At 40.7% G+C, this 24888-nt stretch overlaps 1 protein-coding gene across 1 annotated transcript in view; it reads right to left on the minus strand.

The window, feature by feature from the left end:
* Positions 1–20107, minus strand: part of klf7b (Kruppel like factor 7b) — a 144625-nt gene extending 124518 nt beyond the window's left edge. The window contains exon 1 of the mRNA XM_061724336.1: positions 19674–20107. Coding sequence (XP_061580320.1) covers positions 19674–19775 — 102 coding nt within the window. The 5' untranslated portion in view covers positions 19776–20107. The remainder of the gene's footprint in view (positions 1–19673) is intronic.
* Positions 20108–24888: the final 4781 nt, after the last annotated feature.

Consider the following 24888-nt stretch of genomic DNA (forward strand, 5'->3'; position numbering starts at 1 on the left):
TTGCCGACCGCTGATCTAAATGATGTTTTACTGTATATTGGAATGTTTCATGTAGGTTTTTTTGCTTTAAGATAATGATTTACATGTACGGTAAAGTTTAATGTAGGTTTACCGTGTTATTTAGTTTTCTTTCTTCATGTCTTGTTTTTAACTTTATGTTTTAAATGTATTGTTTTTTAATGTGGACCCCAGTAAGACTAGCTGTGTTTAAGGGCATAGCTAATGGGGATCCTTACAAATAAACCCATAAACAAATAAACAACACCAGAGAACGTGGTGCAACTCAACAACTGGTGCATGGTGACATTTGGATGCTGTAAAAACAAACCTCGTGTCCTCGGGCCCAAACGCAGCATGCTTTAGTCAGCTGTCTTCTGTTTAGTTTTTGCAGTGGGGGTTATAGTTGAGGAACAGAGGAAGAGGGATCAGGAAGAGGAAGCAGGGCCTAAAGTGACACCGCTCACTTGGAAACGGTTGTTCCCGTCAGCTTTTACAGACCACTCCTCTGACATCTCCACTATTTTAATGTGCAAAATTCAGTGCACATGAACAACAGGATGTTAAGGAAAGACAGGGGGGGTTAGAGAGGGCGGGAGACCCAGGAGAGCAGAGAACAGGAGAAAAAGAGAGAATAGGAGCAGTGGACGGCTGCCAGGTCAGACTTGTCATTGGATGGCAAACCGTGGTTGAGCAGGATGTGGAGAGGGAAACGGAGACGACGCAGCGCACCTGTGTCTCACCACCAGTACTAGAGTTGTAAAAAACAATCAGGGGGGATGGTGGATTTGATCATATGGGGACAGATAATTTGTGCTGATTACAAATAATATAATATATTACAAATAATAGCAGTGACCAAAACAGCTGCAGAAATACTGCAGGAATGACATAGCAGCAGTTAAATGCAGCCTTCTGTAAGCTTTAAATATCCACTGGGCTTACATCAAATACATCAAAACACAACAATAAAAAACATTTTTCTGAACTTATCAATATGACTCTGTCCTTCACAGGATAAGTAAGATGGATCACTGCAAAAACTCACAATCTTAACAAGAATATCTGTCTTATTTCTAGTTAAAATGTCTCATTTTAGTAAAAAAAATCTCATTACACTTAAAACAAGACTCATCACTGGAAAAAACAACAATTTTCACCTGTTTCAAGTAAATGTTCACTTGAAATAAGTAGAAAAATCTGCTAGTGGGACAAGATTTATCTTCTTATTACAAGCAAAAAAATCTTGTTCCACTGGCAGATTTTTCTACTTATTTTAAGTGAAAATTTACTTGAAACAGGTGAAAATTGTCAAATAAGTTATTTTTCTGTTTTTTTACTAAAAATGAGACATTTTAACTAGAAATAAGACAAATATTCTTGTTAAGATTTTGACTTTTTGCAGTATAACGGCTATTTTAGCGTGTGCTTGTGTTCTTATGGATGTGTGAAGCATCATCAGTTGCACTTGACACACTTTTCCCGTTGGCAGACTTTCCATTCCTGCATGTGTTCTCGCTCCGTTCATTCCACCCAGGACGACTCCAGCAGACACGTCTGCTGACTTAAAGAGGCAAAATATCCTGCATTTAACTGATCTGCTCCAGCCTATTCCTGATCACATGACGCTGAACAGAACCATCCTTGTCTCTAATGGCGCTATCTCCACTAGCACCTACTCAGCCCGACTCTCCTCCACTCGGTTTGGTTCTTCTCCACTAGGGGTCTAACGTGCAGAGTAGATACTTTTTCTGTAACTATTCTGCCGAGGTTCTAAGCTGCTGAGTCGGCTGTATCTGACATCATCACACTACAGGCCACCGATTGGTCGGGGGGTTGGAGTCAGACGTCTGAGTCAGGAGGAGGAAATCAGAGAAAGAGACTCTGACGGATTCTGGTTCATTTTATTCAACCAGCAACGGCAGCAGAAGTCTGTTTCATGATCCAACTCTGAGGGTCAGATGTTTATAAACCTGGTGCTGAGGAGAGAATTAAAAAGATCTAGACGGAGATAAGGAACGACCAGATCTACCAGGAGCTCTGTCTCTTCATAGCTGCTCACGGCTCCAGCTGACTTTTCAGCAGCACAGAGACAAACTGACGCTGCTTGAAGTTTCTCTCACTCTCATTTTTTAACTCTATATCAAACACAAGCCACAGATCCAGCAGCACATCTATCATCTCCTCCAGGTTCTACATCTTTAGTGTTGTTGTCTTCTTAGTTTAGATACACAATCAAATACGTCACAGCAGCTTCTCCAACCTCCTACTTCTCCAGACGCTGAATTGTTATAGAAAAGAAACCAGGCCGAGTTGAGATGAGTAGAGCTGAGTAGGTGCTGGTGGAAAAGCACCATAGCTATCTCTACCTGGGAACACCTGAACTGAACCAAAACTACTTATTTTATTCTAACTATGTGATTTCAGCTGGGTGATCTTGAATACTAGTCAGTGAAAGTGAAGTAGAAGAGTGACGAGCCTACAGGAACCTGTTGCATGGCAACTTGATTTGAGAGTGAGTTAAGATGTTAAATGTGCACGTCATCAAGTAGCGACACACATGACAGTATTGATGGAAGACGAGTTGGTAAAAGTCACTGAACTATTTTTGAGTCAAATGGTTTAAAGTGTGGACTAATGTCAAAACTGAAATCAAAACCTTTTCATGTGACTGAAAGATCCTGCAGGTGTCAAAGAGCTTCATGAGTACAAAGACGTATGAATGTGATGAGCCAAAGACGGATGAATATTCCTACGTTATTCATCATTAAAAAAAAAGAAAACATCTGCAAACACTTTCATTAAATAACAATCAGAGCTGGTAGAGTAGCCAAAATTTGTACTCAAATAAAAGTACTGTTACTTCAGAATAATATGCCTCAAGTAGAAGTAAAAAGTAGTCATCCAAATAATTACTTGAGTAAAAGTAAAAAACTACTCAAGTACTGAGTAACTGTTGAGTAACGTCTGATTTATTTTTTTAACACAACCATTCAAACAGACAAAAGTACAAAATAATCATCTTCAGGCAAATTAAATCATTAAAATAAATTAAAATTAATAAAAAATAGCTTAAATTAAAATAATCTTAAAGTAAATTCAAGTACCTTAATACATAATAAAATAAATAAAATAATAACAGAATAAAAAAATAAATGAAGCACAAGTAGCACCAAATTTCCAGCCTTTGTACTTTTCTTTTTTAACCAGCAGAACTAGAACAAACATGAACTCATAGAAACTCTGTGTGTGTTTGAGTCTGTGTAAATGTGACAAAACATGCAAAAACAAACATTTTTCCCAAAGAATCACTCAGTGATGTCATGAGATTGACGCGTACGTGGATAAAAGGGATAAAAGAAAAGTAACAGCTCAACGTGGCCTAATGTAGCGGAGTAAGAGGAACAGTTTCTTCTTCACAAATCTACTCAAGTAAAAGTAAAAAGTATAGTGATTCAAAACTACTCCTAAAAGTACAACATTTCCCAAAACTTACTCAAGTAAATGTAACTGAGTAAATGTAACTCGTTACTACCACCTCTGGTAAATCAAAGACGTTTGTACGTAACTTCCCCAACATACACGGTTGAAAATGAAGGCTGAACCGGCACAGTAGCATTTATAACCCCCCTCCCATTTCCTGCCCACCTCCTGTTCCAATGAAGGACAAAAATCTTTAACAGAAAGGATTTAGTCCGTGGTTTTGGACGTGCAGGTGACTAACAGTGGAGTGAAACATCAGTTTCCCTCTCCCACCGGTCTTTGAGCTCGGCTCGGCTCAATCGTTTCCTCTGCCAAAGCTGCACAGAGTACATTGAAAAAGTATTTTCATACATAAGAGCTTGTACTGCAAAATAAGATTTTTTTTCATGGCCTAGATCAGGGGTCATCCACCAGCGGCTCTACTTTAGCGCCGTCCTAGTGGCTCCTGGAGCTTTAAAAACATGTTTGACCTTTTTTTTCTTCCTTTTTTCCCTTCCTTTTTAATCTCGACAATTCGACTTTTTTCCACGAAATTTTGACTTTTTTCTCGACATTTTGACTTTTTTCCACGAAATTTCGACTTTTTTCTTGAAATTCTGACCTTTTTTCTCAACATTTCAAATTTCTTCTCAAGATTTCGACTTTTTTCTCAACATTTCGACTTTTTTCTCGACATTTCGACTTTTTTCTCGACATTTCGACTTTTTTCTCGACATTTCGACTTTTTTCCTCGACATTTTGACTTTTTCTCGAGATTTTGACTTTTCTCAACTTTTTTCTCAACATTTCAACTTTTTTCTCGACATTTTGACTTTTTTCTTAACAGTTCGACTTTTTTCTCGAGATTGTACTTCAACATTAATCTCAACATTTCGACTTTTTTCCTCGACATTTCGACTTTTTTCTCGAAGTGCATAATGAAAAATAAATCTTCCCCCTAGTTCTAACTAACATAGAAACATGCAGCTCCCACCGGTCTTTGTGCTCGGCTCGGCTCAATCGTTTCCTCTGCCAAAGCTGCACAGAGTAAATTGAAAAAAGTATTTTCATACATAAGAGCTCGTACTGCAAAATAAGACAGTTCCTTAAAAAAATGCTTGAAAAAAAAACAGAGGAAAATCAGCGACACGGGAGATACACCACGATGAGTCACGACACAATAACAGATAACCAGTGTGTGCTGAGAACGTGCAGGGATGAATGAGTAAATCCACTTGTAAACGGTAGTAATCGGGCTCCGTGGTGAATGGTGCTGGAGAGTTGCCCTGCGTAGAAAGCCAGTCATCTTGAAAGATCAGGCCTATGGCTTTCACAGCGTAAGCTCCCGCCGTAACCAGCACTTCATTTGTTCTGCCTTCATTCTGCAGCCTGACTGCTCCGTGCTTATCTAATCTCTGCACCATAGACTCCTTATTCACTTACTGAATTATGGCAGTGTGTGTGTGTGTGTGTGTGTGTGTGTGTGTGTGTGTGTGTGTGTGTGTGTGTGTGTGTGTGTGTGTGTGTGTGTGTGTGTGTGTGTGTGTGTGTGTTGACTCCAGTGGTTGGGAATTATGAAGAAAAGACAATAACTGTGTGTGTTTGGGAGTCGTGTTGAAAAGATTGATTTTACAATTCTAAATCAATTCTCATATTAATTCCTAAAAATGTATTCATATGTCTATAGATTGATTTTTGTTTTCTCATCATTACATTACAACTTTTTTTTTTGTTTATGCCCAAAAAAGGAATGTTTTGTTGGACACGAGAATAACTAGTTCCATGTTTTTGCCTTTAAATATGTTTAAAGGTATGAAAACATTAAAGGTTTCAGTTATAATTGCATAAATTGTCTATATTTATTTGCTTTATATACTGTCTTGGGGTTATATTTGCATAAAATGCTAAAAACCAAATTCTCGTAAATGGGCAAAAATAAAACTGATTTCATTTTTTCTGTTTCTTCCCTGGATCTGTTTGATAATTCTGACCCACGATGTTTCTGTTTGCAGTTCTATCAGCATTCTGGGAGCTGATTGGTCCTTACAGCATCATTAGCTGCAATACTTGCTGTTGAATCTCAATATAATACTAGTATTAATATGTTGCAGAACTACAGTCTTATAATTCATGCAACAGCTCAAAAAACAGTTTTAATAACACTAACCCAAATCAATATCGGAATCAAATCGAATCGGATCAAATCTTGATAATCGATTCTGAATCTTAAGAATCGGAATCGATTCTTGACATGTGAATGGATCCCCAGCTCTATTTGGGAGCACATTAAAACGTGAACGGCCGCTGCGATCAGAGCGGTGCGTACTGAGGAGAATATCCACACCAGATTGTTCACTGCATGTTTGTGTTTAAAACCAAGAAAAAAAAAACGTCTCTTTGTGTAAATGTTTGCAGCATTTGCTGCTTTGCTGTCCCTGAACGACAGCATCCTTATATGGTCACGAAAAAACACGGATTTGGTCTAGTTAGACCTAAGCTGTAGTGATTTACTCTTACTCTGAAGCTGATGCACACCACACAGGAACACAAAACACTTCCACTGGATGTATTCAACAAGGGAATTTATTACCTGAGCTGGGTTTTAAAAAGCTACTTTTTCTGACATTTTGATCAATTATTACATAAGCAGCTACATTCCTCCACCTCTTCATCTCTCTCTCTCTCTCTCTCTGTCATCACCCACTGCTCTCCAACTTCTACCATCTCCAATCCTTTGTTTTTCTGCCTCATCCTCTACTTTCTGTCTGCTGTGACTATGAGGAAGCAGCTGTGCAGACAATTACATAACTGTGTGTGTGTGTGTGTGTGTGTGTGTGTGTGTGTGTGTGTGTGTGTGTGTGTGTGTGTGTGTGTGTGTGTGTGTGTGTGTGTGTGTGTGTGTGTGAGAGAGAGAGTGACTGTGTTTCCAGCATCAATAATCCTTTTAAAACCAGAATATTGGCAATAACCCAAATTTGCACGGCCATGTAAACACCAATAACCCCTTTGAATAACCCGAATTTGCTCATATTCGGGTTTTCAACCCTTGTGCAGTCTTTGGGTCAAGGGGAGAAAAGAAGGAAGGAAGGAAAGAAGGGAGAAAAGGAAAGAAGGGAGGAAGGAATGGAGAAAAGGAAAGAAAGAAGGGAGGGAAGAAGGAAGTAATGGAGAAAATAAGGAAAGAAGGAAGGAAAAGCAAAGAAGGTAATAAAGGAACGAATGACGGAAGGGAGGTAGGAAGAAAAAGGAGTAAAGGAGGGTAAAAAAGGAGGAGAAGAGGAAAGGAAGAAGGAAGGAGAGAGCATGGCAGGAGGAAAGAAGGATAGAAGAATTGGATCATTTTGACCCAAAGACAGTACAAGGGTTAAAAACCCCAATATGAGCCCTGGGTTACTCCTTTTAAAACCTGAATATTGGGTCATGTAAACACCAAACTGAATATCCCCATCAAACGGAACAGGAATTGTTTTCTGCACATGCTCTGTTCACAAGGAATCCTGGTCTTTTGAGTCCAGGAAGTTCTTATAAACACGGAGAAACACAAGACCAGGAGGAGACTAATCACTTCAGAAATGTAATGAAGGATATGAACATTTCTGCATTTGTAGACGGTAGAAAGTACCGGGATAGAAGATTTACAAGAAGGTGAGAGAAAAGTTGAAGCAGCATTTGTTTTGAATTTGGATACAGATCCAGATTTCCCGAATGATTAATCACCATGTAAACGGAATATTCCCAAGGTTTCAGTAACCGGAATATTAGCAATAACCTGAATTGTGACTGCATGTAAACGTAGCCCGTGTATCATCAGTGCACGGTGAGAGACACTAAGGAAAAGGTGCCAGAAAAGAAAGACACATTTTTCATCATCTGACTAACTTTCATCTGCACTTTTATCTGCTGGTGTATTCTCACGGCCTTTTCCCCCACTCTTTCTCTCAACCCCCCCACCCCTCCACCCACTCATTTTATCCGTACATGCAGAGTTACTGGGCTGTGAAATGTGAAAAACTGCAGCATGTATGGCAATTCATTATCTTGTCAAACTTCCCCCGGCCCGCCTCGAGCCACGGGCAGCCAGTGAGAGAGAAAAACAGAGTGAGAACGAGACGGAGACGGAGAGAAAAAGACAGTTCATGCAGTGGTCAGTGCAGCGGGTCAACAGGTTAGCGCAGAGGAGAGCGGGGGAAAATAACAGACTATGCATGAGTAGCTGCAGCGCCTGCAAGCACATTCTCCAGCCCGGATACCGGGCCGCTGGAGCAGGGCCGTGTGTGATTTCATTTATGTTTAAAGACCAGTGTTGTGAGAGAGTGGGAGCGTCTCTGAGGAGCAGAGCAAGCAGGGAAACTTTGGGTTCTTTCACACCTGCAGGCGTCTTCCTCATCCAAACTTGAGCTTGCTTTCTTGCTTGGTGCAGGTTCTTTTGTCAGTACGTTTACATGCAGCAAAGAAATGGGATTTCTGATGATTCCTGACAGATAAACCAATCACTTGTCTGAGTTTACCTGCTGTTCAGAGAATGGGATAAATGTCCAGAGCATGGCTGACTCCTATGTGGCGCTGTAACCACGGTAACCATGGTAACCATTTCAACAAAGAGCCACTTCCGGTTGACGGTTGTTTTGTTTGGCTCCAATGTTACGCCTTCCATATATTTTTCCACTTTATTTTGATCTGCTCCGGTGTCCTGATGAAGCTTCTGCATCTCTTTCGCGATGTTTTCAAAGGTGTTTAAACAACTATGTAACACGCGCCGTCTCCTTTCACTTCCGGGTGAAGCCCCAGAGTAAATTCTCCAGCTGCTCAGACTGAAATATCCTATGTCTCCGTTTACATGGTGTTAACATTCTGACTGTGAACGAGTTATCTAGGTGTTGCTATCCGATCATTAAATGTCCGATACAGGTCTGATATAGGTCTGAAGTAGATCAGATTGAGGTGTTTACATGTAGTTTAAAAACCTGAACGATGTCTTATATGATCAGAAACCTGATTGAACTGCTGCATGTAAACGTAGTGAGTGTGAACACAGTATCCTTCTTGGATCTGGGCCAAAACTGGAAGACGCTTCATTAAAATGATCTCTTTTAAAGGAGCATGAGGCTCCTTTTAAGAAATGAGACTCTCTAGCGCCACCCTTCACCACGACGGCCGTTGGGGGTACTGCAGCCAACAGTGAAGCCGGCACGGGAGAACGGGGAGAACGCACATGCAGCGTCATGTGACGTCACATCTGCAGGACGGCGCGGGAAACTCAGGTCCGAATTGCAGCACATTTTGCAGCACACAGCCTGTTCAAGGCAACGGAGAGATACACTAGAGGAAACATTCTTTTGGGTTTGGAACGCTTCATCTGACATTATTGCTAGAAAACTTAAAACGTATAAGAACTTTTTTCATAAATCCTGCCACAATCCTGCCTCAAGCTCCTTTAAAATAAGTCTGGTAACTGTCTCATTTGCTGCTGTTTCCATCGGTACAGAACCTACCAAGCGAATGGCAGTGGGGAGGTGGGGGGGCCGTACATGAAACTCACACCGGAGCAATCAAGAGATACTCAATTACTAATAACGCTAGGGCTGGGGATCCATTCAAATGTCAAGAATAGATTTGATTATGATAATTAAGATTCAGAATCAATTATCAAGATTTGGTTGGATCCAATTCAATATTGATTTGTGTTAGTGTTATTAAAACTGTTTTTAAACTGTTGCATTAATTATATGACTGTGTAGTTATGCAACATAATACTAGTATTATATTGTGATTCAACAGCAAGTATTGCAGCTAATGATGCTGTAAGGACCAATCAGCTCCCAGAATGCTGATAGAGCTGCAAACAGAAACATTGTGGGTCAGAATTACCAAACAGATCCAGGGAGGAAACAGAGACGGATGAAATCGGTTTTATTTTTTCCCATTTTTGAGAATTTGGTTTTTATCATTTTATGCTAATGTAACCCCAAGACGGTAAATAAAGCAAAGAAATATAGACAATTTATGCAATTATAACTGAAAACTTTAATGTTTTCATACCTTTAAACATATTTAAAGGCAAAAACATGGCACCAGTTATTCTGGTGTCCAACAAAACATTCCTTTTTTGGGCATAAACAAAAAAATACCAAAAGTTGTAATGTAATGATGAGAAAAAAAAAGTTGGTCTTTAGACATATGAATTGATTTTTAGGATTTAATATGAGAATCGATGTAGAATTGGAAAATCAATCTTCTCAACACAGGCCTAAATAACGCGCAACATTACTAATAACAGCTTTGATCAACAAGCTTTCATTGTAAAACTCATTTTTGTATTGAAGAGGACAGGAATTAAAGATGATCGCAACACATGATTTAAGGCCTTGCATCAAGTCTAGAAGTTCCTTTTTGGGGGATTCACACTAAGTTAAATCATATAGTTTATAGTTCTGTGTGATTAATGCACAGACTTTGTTATTGTGCCTTCAATGACTTGAGAGCATTAAGTTCTTCTCCAGCGTCAGCCGTGCTTCGTGTTGGAACTGAAGCCTTTAGCAGACATGATAAATGCAAGAAACAGGAGTAAATCACTTCTAACTAATCCACGTCAGTTTGCCGTCACATGGGACAAGCAGGACAGGCATTTAGCCTCCATCTTCACAACGTACCGTCGCTTCCTCCTCCTGTCTGTCCATATTCCTTCCCATGACCAATATCTGACCACTTAGAAGGGAGGAAGTTCTGATGTGGTCTGAAGCAACATATTTCAGTACACTTTGATTTTTCTTTTTCTGTGTGAAACCAAACCAAACCAAGTTGAAAATGTTGAACATTTACAGACTTATCCAGTAATTTGGACCAGTGCAAATAAGCGAAGGTTAGAAAGCGATTGTGCACTTCAGGGTAAAAGGTTTACGTTAGTGTAAATGTGTCCCAAACTACGAGAGAGATGCAGATGAGAGACATGGGGCGAGCAGACTGGGAAGAAAAGAAAATGACATGAAATGTCCACTAAATGTAGACATTTTCAGATTTCAGGTTTCAAGAAACACATAATAATGATGCATTTTCCAGGTGATTTAACAATTAAAACACACAACAGAACCAAATGCACTATAGCTATTAATCATACAAATGCAACCAAGTATTGTCTGTTATTTTATTTTTTCTTTTCTTATCAACAAGGAAAAATCCCGGACAGGGGCACGGTGGCGCAGCTGGTAGTGCAGCGGTCTCACAGCAAGAAGGTCCTGGGTTCGATTCCCGCCGGGGGACGCTGTGGGTGCTGAAGTGCGTGTTAGTTCCCCCATGATTTCAGTGCCCACACCATGGGTGGGGTTGGCGAAAGGATCTTTCTGTGTGGAGTTTGCATGTTCTCCCCGTGTTCCCCTGGGTAGCTAGTGTGAGCTACCCTCACAAAAAACATGCACACAGTCCTGGGCTATACATGCCCCCTCTGGCCAACCGGGGCGCCAGATGGGGTGGGGAGGATCTGGCCGGAATAACGTGATCCTTCCACGCGCTACGTTCGGCCGGAGAAGCCCCACCCTGTCTGGTGAAAAGATGCGGCCTGCTCACTCCTCAGGTTAAGGAGGAGACCTGAGCTCAGTGCAGGGGTTGGTAGAGGATGGCAATGCCCAGGACTGTTAGGTAGGTAGGAGCACGGGGTGGTAAAAATGGGAAAAAAACCGGGATAAAAATATTAAAAAAAAAAAAAAAACAAGGAAAAATCCCTCGCCTTGATGACTTTGAATGAAACCAGATCTGAAGGGGAATGTGGATCCTGTGAATCCGACAACAGACGATTTGGCAAAACCCGTCCAGGTTAGATGAGTGTGTTGTCTAGACGGGGCAGACAACCGGAGGTTCAATCCTGCAAAGATTCAACGTGATGGAACCTTCAACAGCGTGACATAACCTGGAGCGAGAGGGGAACAATGCTGCCTGACAAGACAAATTAAAGGGAAAAGTCTCCCTATTCCATGTCCTTGGACTCAAGGTTTCGATTCTGTTTTACTTAAATAGAGAGAATGAGCATGATGTCACAGATGCGACTTCACAGCGGGTTACGAAAGAAAAGAAAGACTGAGTGTCAGAAAGACTGAGTGGCAGCGTAGAATTTCAGCTTGAGCAACTGGAAAACATCTAAAATGGGAAAGAGCTGTAGTGCGATCGACTCTACTCATAGATTTAGCAAGAAATCTGAGTTATCGTTTTACAGACTGATGAAAAATAAGCTTAAAGGGGACCTATTATGGCATCTAACACCTATTTTAAACAGGCCTTGAATGTCGTAAAAAACAAGCTTTTGATTGTTTTTGCTAAATAAATTAGAAATTCAGCCTCTGATCCATGTCTTTATGTTCCCATTCTCTAACCTCATTATCTATGCAGGATTCTGAGTGGGCGGGGCTTTGATAATGAGGCTCTGTGCTGATTGGCTGCCTGAATGACGCGATACACCGCTACGAAAAAATGGTGGTAGCTCCGGCCGACAGAGTTAGTTGTGGGTGTGGTTTCACGCATCGCTCCTGTCGTTACGTAACGACGGGAGCAGAATCGTATTGGCTCGTAGATCCACATCACACTGGACGGATCATCCGGGCGGCTGTACAGACACTGCAGAATTTGGTTGCTTTCCTCCTTCTCTGAGTTGCTGAGGGGAGACCACTTTATATATGTTAAAGCAAGAAAAAACCTGGTATTCATAATAGGTCTCCTTTAAGAGAGACAAATGGATCTCTGCAATTCACAGAAACAACTGGATTCCAGGCACCAAACGTGGATTTGTGGTTCCCATTTTGTATCAGGTAATGTTGGATTTTTGGGTAGCTAACGCTAAACGGTCAAATCATAAAGTTCGGTGTCCTCATCACTTTAATTTCTACAACAAATCCTGCCTTGAAGTCGGACCAAGCGTCAAGACTTTTGTAATCCTTCAAGCTTTGCTTCGTGTATTTCCCCAGTGTAGAAATTAAGTACATATAAATATCAGGAAACTGGATTGGTGGCCAAATATTAATGTCCATGGACCACTGGTTCTTGGTAACTGTACCAAATATTAATGTCCATGGACCACTGGTTCTTGGTAACTGTACCAAATATTAATGTCCATGGACCACTGGTTCTTGGTAACTGTACCAAATATTAATGTCCATGGACCACTGGTTCTTGGGGTAACTGTACCAAATATTAATGTCCATGGACCACTGGTTCTTGGTAACTGTACCAAATATTAATGTCCATGGACCACTGGTTCTTGGTAACTGTACCAAATATTAATGTCCATGGACCACTGGTTCTTGGGGTAACTGTATGGGTCACTGTCAAGTCCAACTGACCCTAATTTAAGCCCATAATCTGGTGTTATCCCGTCTTCTTCACTAGTTGCAGCTGTTTTTGCTGATGTTTTTACCCACTCAGTGTGAGTGAGGGGACGTGGTCCAGTGGGGAAGTGACGTCAATGCAGACCCTCTATTGCAACACTCAAATCTGTGAGTTTCTTTCCCTGAATTGCAGGTGATTGGACCCTGGTCTGCATATCTGCAGTAGGTAGTCCACTGACTCAGGTTAGTAGCCATCCCTGGCCCAAAGGAGACACAGTATCTGGGCAACACGGAGCTGTTTGGTCTAGCACAGTGTCGTAATGACTCCACAGCAGATAAATCAATAAGCCTGAAAAGACCTACAGACACACAGAGCATGTAAATCAGGAGGCGAGATGAGAGTGGGATTGCTTGAGTAAGCCGGTTTAAATCACAGTAAGATTTTTAAATAGATACCTGCAGACCTTTTTTCCACATAGTGTTTGAGCTTGTGTGATGCGGCTCTGCGACAACCACATGAAACCTGAACCTCTGCTTCAATTACACTTTCATCCCCCTTCTGCTTTCACTATCTCTATTTTCTACCCGTTATTCATCAGAGTTTGGAGCAGGTCTGCCTTGAAATAAATGGATTATATCTAATTGGGACGTCTGGGTTTGATCCCTGACCACTCCACAAACACACGCAAATCCCTAAAGCCCATCACGTGATGCCTAACCTGCAAAGATGTTGCATTTATACACAGAATATGGCTCCCTGTCAGAGGCAGCAGGGCCGACAGACAGACCGACAGACAGAAATAAAGACACTGTTTTCCACATGTTTTGCAATGATGCAAAGCAGCTGATAAAAGCAGCCTGTATGAGGAAACAAAGACCCGGAGCAGGGACAGCTAGATAAATGACATGCACAAATCAGGCTGCCCGTGTGTGTATGTGTGTGTGTGTGTGTGTGTGTGTGTGTGTGTGTGTGTGTGTGTGTGTGTGTGTGTGTGTGTGTGTGTGTGTGTTTGTTTCAGTGTGTGTGTGGTTCTGTCCGTCTCACAGCAAACGGCCAATTACTGTCGAAAGTGGCAGGATGAGTCCAGCCAGACCATAGCTTTCCATTAGTGCATGCCAGCCCAGCATGTGTGTGCGTGTGTGTGTGTGTGTGTGTGTGTGTGTGTGTGTGTGTGTGTGTGTGTGTGTGTGTGTGTGCGTGTGTGTGCATGCATGCATGAGAGAGAGAGAGAGAGAGAGAGAGAGAGAGAGAGAGAGATAGAGATGGGTGGATTGAAAGAGGGATAGAGAGTGCGAGATGGAACAAGAGTGGAAAAAATGTGGATATGCATGTGTGTATTTGTCTCTCTGCTTTCTGAGACCATGCAGTGCGTTTACATGGGAAGTTTAATTCCGCTTTAATTCAGAATTAAAATTCAATCCGATTTAAAATGATTAAAAATTACCATGTAAACACCTAATTCCGAATGAAAATGGCCATTCCGAATTAAACTTAGGCCCCGTTTCCACATAGCAAAAACGGTGGTGTTTTCATGCGTTTTGGCCGTTCGTTTACACGAAAACGAAGCTCAAAGTCTCCAAAAACCATCATTTCTGAAAACTGTGGAGTGGAGAAAAACTCTGTCTTCACGTTTGCTTGTAAACGGAGAGAAACGGACATTTAGGCTTCAGAACGTCACATTATGCAACAGAAACGTCACCAGCGTCATGAGTGACACCTGTGTTTACAATTAGTTTGTAACCGTCAATATTTTCTTGTATTTTACCTGTTTTATATTCTAAAGTCACACTTAAAAGTAACTCCACTTCTCTGTCACTCCAAACCAAAGACTCTCGTTCATCTTAGAAGTAACTGGAAGTTACTCGTGTCATTGGTTGATGTTTTTCTCCAGGATTCTGATTGGCTAGCATGACTTTATCTTCTCGTTACACTGTCCCCTGTAGGTTTGGCTGCTCATAGCACCTTAACAGATATTTACAGTATGTGGGTTCCTGGAAATGATGGGATTTTTCAAAACGTAGATGAGGAAATATCAGTTTTTGTAAATACCCGGCTATGTGGAAACGTGGCCTTAATTCCGAAGTAAGTGGCTGGTTTATTCCGATTTTAAATCCGAATAGAATAATTCCGCGATCACAATACTCATTCCTCTTTAAATTAATTCCGGTCTTTCTTTCTGCTCGTTCCCTCTCCCGTCTGTCTCCATGACGCTTATATTCCGCACTGGGCTGGTTTTCCAAACAAAGTTTCAAGATGACAGTAAACGCTGGCCGTGCCAAAGCACGGTCTTCTATCTCCCTCCTCCTCAGCACACGGAAGAAAATCATCAACATGAGGTTGTCGTGCTGCTGCTTCAAAAATAAAATCTAAACAAATCCAAAAAGGATGCTAATAATGTGGTCCTCCATGTCCCCCCTATCCAATCAGAACCTTCCCAACCCCAGACCTTAAGAGGAATTTTCCATGTAAACCTCAATTTGGAATTACTATTTCCATGTAAACTCGAAGGAAAATAGTTTAATTCTGAATGATTTAATTCTGAATAATTAATTCCGAATTAAAAAACATCCTGTAACCATCTGGCAGCTAAACTCATCTTTTCTTTTCAGTTTTGGCCTTCCAACCACATTAACCAGAATGTTCCACCCTGACAAACTGAGAGTACTTCATAATTATGCTCTTTGGCGAAAAAATGAAAACCCACAGTGCTTTAACTTATATGACATGAAATATGTTTTTAACTTCCACTCACAAGCAAGCTTAGGAAATAACACAGCCATGACAGACACGTGGAGAATCCAGGGATTTGGGTCATTTGCTTAGAGTCACCTTCACGTTTGTGCCAATGTAAAAAATAAAAATAAACTACAATAAGCTGTATTAGCTTGAAATTGCATTTATTTGTATCCATTTTTTGGTCAAACAATAGCTCCTATTAGCTGTTTTTTTCACTCCCTACTCGTCTTATCAAATATTTAGCCTTTATGGGTCTTGTTAATTGTTAAGGATAAGATAGTTTCCTCTACGTTCAGCATACCTGAAGCAAGAAGGAATTTCTCTCTCTGTCTTTCTCAAAAACATAAAGTGACTGAAAAGCATGCTATTTAATTATCAGGGTAAGTCATTTGATTAATCACAACTATAAGAACTATGTAGAAACTTGAACATGAATTAGATGTATGTAAATACCTAAAAGAAGGTGGAGGGTAAACTCCCAGCGTCAGGCTGAACTATACAGGAGCAGTCTGTTCTTAACAAGGTTCTCCCTGTTGCCAAGGAAACAATGCTTTAATATCTAAAACTCTGGAAGATATGATTAAAGGTAAGGTTTAACATTGCCATACCTTCTAAGTTGTTATTACTACGTTTGTGAACGGTGGCATCAGTCAGAGCTAGCTAGCTGCTGGATCGGGGGATGCTAAGCTCTCGCTGCTACACTTGTGTCATACGAAAAATATTACTGAAAAATGTGTTAGGACCATTTCTGCTGCATTTACCACCAAATCTGAGTCAAAGTCTCGGTTTCAGATTCATATCTGAAGTTTTCAAGATTCATTTAAAGTGTATTTTACCACTATTCATAAATTCCAGACGTTAAGAATATTTATTTTCTCTCGGTGCGTCCGAAATGCCATACTAAACAGTATATACTAAAGAGTATACTTAAGTTCGGCACACTTTTGAGTAAATATCAGTAGTATGCATTAATTGGGACGTACTACTCAGAGCCACACGGCATTTCCTGCCGTTGGGAGGGGGAGTTGTTACCATGGTAACAACTCCTGTCACAGCACTAGCAGCTGTTACCATGGTAATAGCAGCAGTAGCAGCTGTTACCATGGTAATAGCAGCAGTAGCAGCACCTCTCCGCTCTTTCCCGTTTATTCTGGCCCAAAAAGATGACATTATATAATATAATTATATACGAATATTATAATATTAATATTATATAATAATATTATTATACTTAAGAAATTAGACTCTCTAGCGCCACCCTTCATCACGACGGCCGTCGGGGGTACTGCAACCAACAGTGAAGCCGGCACGGGAGAACGGGGAGAACGCACATGCAGCGTCATGTGACGTCACATCCACAGGACAGCGCGGGAAATTCGGGACCGAATTGCAGCACATTTTGCAGCACACAGCCTGTTCAAGGCAAAGGAGAGATACACTAGAGGAATCATTCTTTTTGTTTGGAACGCTTCATCTGACATTATTACTAGAAAACTTAAAACGGATACAAATTTTTTTCATAAATTCTGCTTCAATCCGGCCTCAAGCTCCTTTAATATTATACTTATGACATATACGTATCACTTAGCAACCAAACACCGCTGCATTGCATTGTGGGAAGTTTCTGCTCGGCTAGTGTCCATCAATCCACGCTAATACATTTCTCCGGAATGAGTATGGATAGTACATACTATTGAGTACGTACTAATGTTTCAGACGCACTAAAAAAATCTTGCACACTCATTTTGCTACTCATTAGGGTGAAAGTATGCAATTTCGGACGCAGCCAAAGTCTCAGTTTCAGATTCATACCTGAAGTTTTCAAGATTCATTTAAAGTGTATTTTACCACTATTAATAAATTCCAGGCGTTAAGAATATGTATTTTCTCTGTGTTTTCTCAGATGGTCATGTTAGCTTGCCACGTGTAGCAAAGCTATCTATTTCACTAACTATTTTATTCTAAGGCTGCAACAGTAAGTCGATGTATTCAATCCAATTGATTATAGAAATCCATCAACAAAATGATTCCTGTAGATGAATCCTAAAGAGTTTATATTATCATCCTGGACAGCTCAGAAGGGAATGATGGTTTGTTTAGCAGCAGCAGCATGTGAAGATGCTGCGGCCCCCACATCCCCCTCGTCCATGCTGGTGCTGAGCTACGGTAGCAGCTGGAACGCCTCGGCTGCACTAAAGCTGCGCCATGTGGACGGCATGGCCGGAATAATCGTTGACTAGTCAATACGTCTAAAAAAAATGACCAGAATAATGAATTGGCTGCAGCTCTGCTTGGGTCCTAAAGCATTTGTTGCATGCGTGTGTGGGTGTATCATGGACGTCCAGGACAGTGAGGCCGGGAATCAGGTGCATGTTGGGTTATTTCTAATTTAAGCATTCCCCAATATGTTTTTCTGTGCTTTAAAATGACACATCCTTTGGGTTTTTGAAGGAGCCTAGATGAATTAATCCTGCTATAGCAGCTGATGCTGCTGCAGCTCTCCAGAATAGCCCTAATGAGTGTTGCTCCTTCCCCCCCACGCAATCAATTAGAAACATGATAACAGATGACAAAAAAAAGGTAGCTGGGGATGAAACTGTGTGATGTTTGCACTAAAAATAGGATGAAGTACTGGGACAATTGGTGTCAGTAAGACAGTCACTGAAGAGAAACACAGTTTGTGCTTCATTCAGCACTTCATGAATAAACTCACATGTCTGAAATGCACACAATGCACCAACCAGGCATCATCTGGAGGAAGATGGGGCTGTTCACAGGTCCAGCAGAGACTGGAGGAAGGTGACTTCCAGGTGCCACCACTGGGGGCGGGGGGGCATTTATTTTTCAGTACTAAACTGTTTTATATCTTTTCCACGTGAACTTTTTTTATGGTGAAATCCTCAGAGCTTCACCATTCATGCTGCATAGGCTACAGTACATGCACGGTCCATACATGGAGGACCGGCTCTCATTCAATTTAAATAACAAAGTGAATGTTTTATACAATAAATAAAGGTTATTACACGGTCTGTTGGGTTTCCTGCATTGTCAACTGTATGTTCTACAGTGGGAGATATGCATTATTCAGCGGGATTATCTGCAAACAAACACTGGCAGATGTGGATGTATTATTTAAGAATAAGTCAATTCCTATTAGGCACGTGTCCATCCTGCATAGCGTGTGTGTGTGTGTGTGTGTGTGTGTGTGTGTGTGTGTGTGTGTGTGTGTGTGTGTGTGTGTGTGTGTGTGTGTGTGTGTGTGTGTGTGTGTGTGTGTGTGTGTGTGTGTGTGTGGGAGAGAGAGATAGAGAGAAAGAGAGAGAGAATGTGTAGATAATCCACATACATCAGGCTGACAGATTGGTGTATTGATCATATCAGCCACACTAAGGAACCACGTCACGCTCTGGGATTCAAACCTTCACTTTTTCCATCATCAGCTCAAAAAAGGAAATGCAGACTCACTCCAAGTCTGCTCTGAACTGACACACTGAACTGTCTACATGTACATGTTCCTGCAGTGTCTGCTTCATGGGACACAAAATAACCTAAATGTGAACTCAGATGAAGTGAAAATGCCCAAAAAACTAGTCAAAGTTTTCAATCCCCATTAATGTGCAGTGACAGAGTAACTTTAGAGGGTTAGAATAACGTGATGAGACAAGCTCCCTGCCTTAAAGCTGGGAGGGGAGAGCCATATATCCAGCTTTGCCACCTGCGTTTTGGGAGCTTTACGCACCAGCGGCTGGAGGAGAGAAACGTGGATGCTTCAGACGCAGCAGTATGGACACGCTGCTGCCTTTAAATCACACCTTTCATTAAGTCTAAGGTGCATTTAAGGAAGCATTCATTTATAGAGAGTGTTTAAAAACGATTAGAGGGTTTTAATGCATTTATTTAATGATGTTTGTTCATTAGCGCGTATAGAGACCCCCCCCTCCATCTATGTGCGTGTTTTCTCCTGTCAGCGAACCTCGCCGTGCGCCATGTGATGGGGGGGGGGGACTGTGAATGCCACTCCCCTCTTTGCAAAAGAAAGATAGAAGAAAAAAAAACAAGTAAAAACCACCGCAAAGAAATCCCGAAAGCAAAGGCGCATAATAATGATATTTGATCCGTGCGCCCTGGACCGATCAGAACAGTGGGAGGAAACAAGCATCATCTCTGACCTGCTGCCAGTTCTCCTCCAGGGAAGGCATCGCGGAGAAATAACCAGTGTCATGCACGAGTTGGAGTTCCTGGAAAATACTGTAATTCGCCAACACATCCATGCTTGATTCTTGGGAAAAAAAAGAAGTCAGTAAAGAAAGAAGAAGTCCGGAATCCAAATGAGAAAAAAAAAAAATCTTCTTCTTATTCTTCTTATTCTTTTTTCCCCCACACCAGACCAATTAGGAAAAAGAAAAAAAAGAAAGCTCCAGCTCTGATGCAGATGAACGCACCTGAGCACTTTAATTAAAAATCTCGGAGGAAGGAGAGAAAGAAAGAAAGAAAGTGTGTGTTATTCTCTGGTAGTCGGAGCGGCTCCTGCCGTCACGCCTCTCTCCGCGGTGCGGGCTCGGGGTGCCAGGTCTATTTCCGCATTGCCAGATTGCCAGTCCGTCTCCGCGCAAGGCTGCCAGGTTGCCAGGTTCGCTCCGCACGCAAAAGCAGCAGGAACTGAAACTCCGCCGCAATCCAGGCGACCCGGCACGAGAGGGGGGGCGGGGCCAGGGGGCGGGGCCGGGCTGTCACTCAACCCCGTGCGTGACCGTATATGGTAAATAGGGTTGATGATGTCACTGGCGGCCAATTAAAGGAGGTGCTGGGGAGAGAGGGAGTGGGCGGGGCTTCCCCGGGACGGAGCGCGGCCATTGGCCGCCGCGGGCTGTCACTCCGGCGCCGGGGTGAGTTATTTTTAGAGGCCTATATAAAAGCGGCAGCATTCCTTTCTCAGTCATAACAGGCTGCACAGGCAGAGAGGTGAGAGGTAGAGAGCTCTGCTTCTGGGAGGAGGAAACGTGGCAAAAGTGACTTGTGAAACCACAGAAAGAAGTGTGTGAGCATCAGAAGCAGGAGCAGAGCAGAGGATATGGAGATCGCCTCCTTTTTCTTTCTTTTATTCTTTCTTTTTTTTGTAGCATCTCAACATGGAGTCCTTCCATGTGGTTTTCAAGTGTTGGTGCTTGCATGGAGGGCAGGGATGCAGTGGCAGCAGAGGGAAGATCTTTTTTCTATAAGTTTTTTATAAAAGTAAGAACCAGTGTGCAGTGTACAAACACAAAATACTCATCTAGTTGTACATAATTACGAGTATTAGAACCAAACTAAGACAAAAAAAAATTGGAAATTACAAGAATAAAGTCATAATATGATGAAAATAAAGTTGTAAAATTACGAGAATAAAGTCATAATGTTGCGAGAATAAAGTCGTAATAGAATAAAGTCGTAATATTATGAGAATAAAGTCGTAATATTACGAGAATAAAGTCAAAATGTTACAAGAATATAGTCGTAACATTACGAGAATAAAGTTGTAACATTACGAGAATAAAGTCGTAATATTATGAGAATATAATTTATGAGAACTCTAACAGGAAGAGCATCTTCTTGTTAAAATGAGGAATATTGAGCATTTTGTGAAGTTATATTTATATATTTATAATATATTAAATATTACGACTTTATTCTCGTAATATTACGACTTTATTCTCAAAATATTACGACTTTATTCTCGTAATATTATGACTTTATTCTCAAAATATTACGACTTTATTCTCAAAATATTACGACTTTATTCTTGTAATGTTATGACTTTATTCTCGTAATCTTACGACTTTATTCTCATATTATTATGACTTTACTTTTTTATTTTTTGTCTTAGTTTGGCCCTAATACTCCGTCGTACATAATACAATTGCACTGGACTTTTTTTTTTCTCTCATGTTTCTTTATTGGGTAGTCGATGTAATGCATATTACCCAATAAACATTTTTAAAAGGATTCGACAAATTAAGACTTTTATATTTTACCACACATACAAAAAAAAGTAAATAAATAAAACTTAACCTAACAAAACTTAACATAACAAACCCCCCAAAACACACACTATACACGAATCCGGCGACCGGTTTGTGTGCGCCGCCATCTTGCGGCGGCGCCATTGCTGCGGTGGCAGGTGTCAATCTGCCACCGCAGCGCTGTTATTGTAACCTGACGCTCTACAGCATCATTATAGCTGGATTGATGATGTTAGACAGTGGCCTTCCATAAATAATAAAGGTATCTTAAATTAATGCTGATGTTAATTTATAAATAATGATTTGTTTGAGCGATAAGCAGGAAAGAATAGAGGAATAGGGAGATAAGGGAGTGTATGATTAAACACTGTAATATAGCATACGTTACGTGTGACGTTAGCAGCGCGAAATGTAATCATTATGGAAAGGCTACGTCATTAAAAAAAACAACAACAACAACACCTGTTTATGTTTTGTTTTATTTTAGGTATCCAAGAATATTTTATTGATCGCCTGGCGTCCGATGACCAAAAAAAACGCAATTACAGGTCTCTAATTGAAGGGCAGAACTATCTCAGCTCCGGATGATACAGAATACATACATACATAACCCCAATCTTCAGATAAAACTAGTTTGTTGAGGAAAAAATATCAACTCTATTTGTAGCTGCAGAAGAAAAAAATAATCTCACGAGGAAAAGAAAAATATTGCTCACGCCTCGGAGTCTCTTCAGCATAATATAGCAGTCAAAAAAGAAAAGAGAAGTAAGAGGGATACAAAACATGTACTGTATGTTGTACTATTATACAAATTTATTGAAACACATGGCGAGTCAAACATTTACCAAAGCAGCTGCCAAACACTAAACAAGGTAGTAAGACGTGGGTTGTGCAGAACTGCGGCAGTAAATCCTCATCGGAGCTCCATTTTTTAGAAGGGATTTCATATGGATCCAGACCGTTAATAATCATTATTTTCTCCATATACCGCTCCCTGGCTTCCTTGTTTAAGTTATCCCGGTAAATTCCAGTTCCTTTCCAGCAGTTTAACATCTTTTTTTTGCGTTCCGTCTGTTCACTTGGTGAAACAGAAAAGTAGTTTTGAAAGTCCGTCCCGTCTTCATTCACTATCAAAACAAATGCACGTGACGGGACAGGAGTTTTCCGATGATACAAATACATTAAGAGAGCCTGGCAGGGAGCGGAGTAATAGATCCATGGGAGCGGAGCATGGATCTATATATGTATATATGTCTATGGGCTGGAGCGGAGGAGCGGAGCCGCCACCGCAGTAATGGCGGCCGCTCGACTTCCGGGTTTTGCTGGATTCGTGTATAAAATACATAATTAGAAACAAGTCAAGTACCAATTACCAATCAAACTCTGACTGAAGACAATAATAGGAAAAATAAAGTAATAAAATAAAATACAGGACACACAAAAAAACAATAATAATAATAATAAAATAAAATGAAATGAAATAAATAGAAAATAATAAAAAATAAAATAAACAGACATAAGAGGAACCCTAAATAAAAATAAAATAGAAATGGTTAGCAATATCATACTTCCCTATAATTAAATTAAATCAAATTAAATTAATCTTCCAAGGATGCCAAAGAATTAACAAGAGAAAGAATAGGTTCCCAAATATGAGAAAACTTATCAGAGCAACCCCTAATACCGTATTTAATTTTCTCTAAATATAAAAAGGACATCAGGTATTTCAACAAAGAATTGGGAGATGGAGGTTTTTGGTCCTTCCATTGAAGTAAAATATGCACTGGACCTTTTACCAACTACCTCCTCGCACTGCTAACATATTTGTGAAATGATGTGAAAAGTATTTATAGTTCACTTTTTGATGGCTCAAAGTTTTTATGTGGAGTAAAAAAAGAAAAAAAAGAAATTAAAAAGCTACATAAAACAGTAAAAATGTGTAACACTTGGCTCTGGAAGGGGTGAAAGCCGATTTAATCTCTAAACCCCAACAGTTTTCCTCAACTTCAGGTGTCCTTAATAAGCAGCTGCCTGTGTTCTTGGAACAAACAGAATATCACAAACAAACTTATCCAATACATGTTTATACTTGGGGGAGTTTATAAAACCCCATAGAGCTTAATATCAGTCAGATCAGCTGCAGTGTGTTGATAAAAGTCAGCATTTGCTTTAGTTAGCTGGGATAGAAGATGATGATGGAGACAATTCAAAAGTCATTCAGAACAACTTAGGATCAGCTACTAAGTTTGCTATGTTTCCTCTGGATCTACATCTGTGCAATATTTGTTTCCTGTAGTTTCTTTTCCAGAGGACTTCTTTTATTTCATACTGATATTTTCATGGAAAAAGTCAGTATTTATTTCAATATATTCCAAACCACATGACCCAGCAAGTCCAGAAAGTCAAATTGGGGTAGTACGATCAGAAAACATGACAAACCTCTTTGTATTTTTCATATAATAGTTTCCATGTATTATTATTATTATTAGGGCCCAAGCACTGACAGTGCGAAGGCCCTATTGTATCTGTAGGAGTTCTCGTTCTTGTTTTTCTTTTTTTTCTTTTTCCGACGAAATGAGGGCTTTTTTGCCCCCCTAAACGTGCCCCAAAAATCACAAAAGTTTGCACGCAAGCCAGAAAAATGTGATATTTAATGGTTTGCATTAATGGGCGTGGCCTAAACAGCGCCCCCTAGAAAACTTTGTGCCTCAAGCCCCACAATACGGTTAGACGTACATGCACGAAAATCGCTACACACCTGTATCATGTCACAACTTAAAGAAAAGTCTCTTGGAGCCATGGCCAAAACCGAACAGGAAGTCGGCCATTTTGAATGAATCGTGTAATTTTGGCGCAATTTATGCCATTTTTTTCGGCCGTTTCTTCGCCTGAACCGTAACGTTCACCCAAATGTGCGTCTCGATCCTGCGACGATGGGCATTACTTTTCTCAGTCAAAAGCGTTACCATGGTGACGCTAGACGCCAAAAAGCGCGCCCCCTCTTCTTCTGATTGGTCCATATTTGACAGTTCCTAATTTCTGCTTTCTAACTTTTGAATGGTTTGACATAAAGACTCGTGGGTGGTGTCATCGCACTCGGTTTTGAGTCCTTGACCATAGTTGGTGCGAGGGCCCATTCATCGCTGCTCGCAGCTTTAATTATTATTATTATATTTATTATTATACAGCTGCTCACTCCCCATATTTTGTTGTACAGGTTCTCTTATCATATTCCACAAGCTTGTGGATTTTGAAACATATTTATCCTCGTAATTTGGACTAATTTTAAGGAGATATAATGACAGCTGCTCTCTTCTCTTACCAGAACTGTGGTCCATTCAAGACAGGACCGGAGTTCAAGGAGGGGACGTATTTCTGGAGCGAG

The sequence above is a fragment of the Cololabis saira genome, chromosome 6 (genome assembly GCF_033807715.1).
Source record: "Cololabis saira isolate AMF1-May2022 chromosome 6, fColSai1.1, whole genome shotgun sequence".
Classification (NCBI taxonomy): Eukaryota; Metazoa; Chordata; class Actinopteri; order Beloniformes; family Belonidae; genus Cololabis; species Cololabis saira.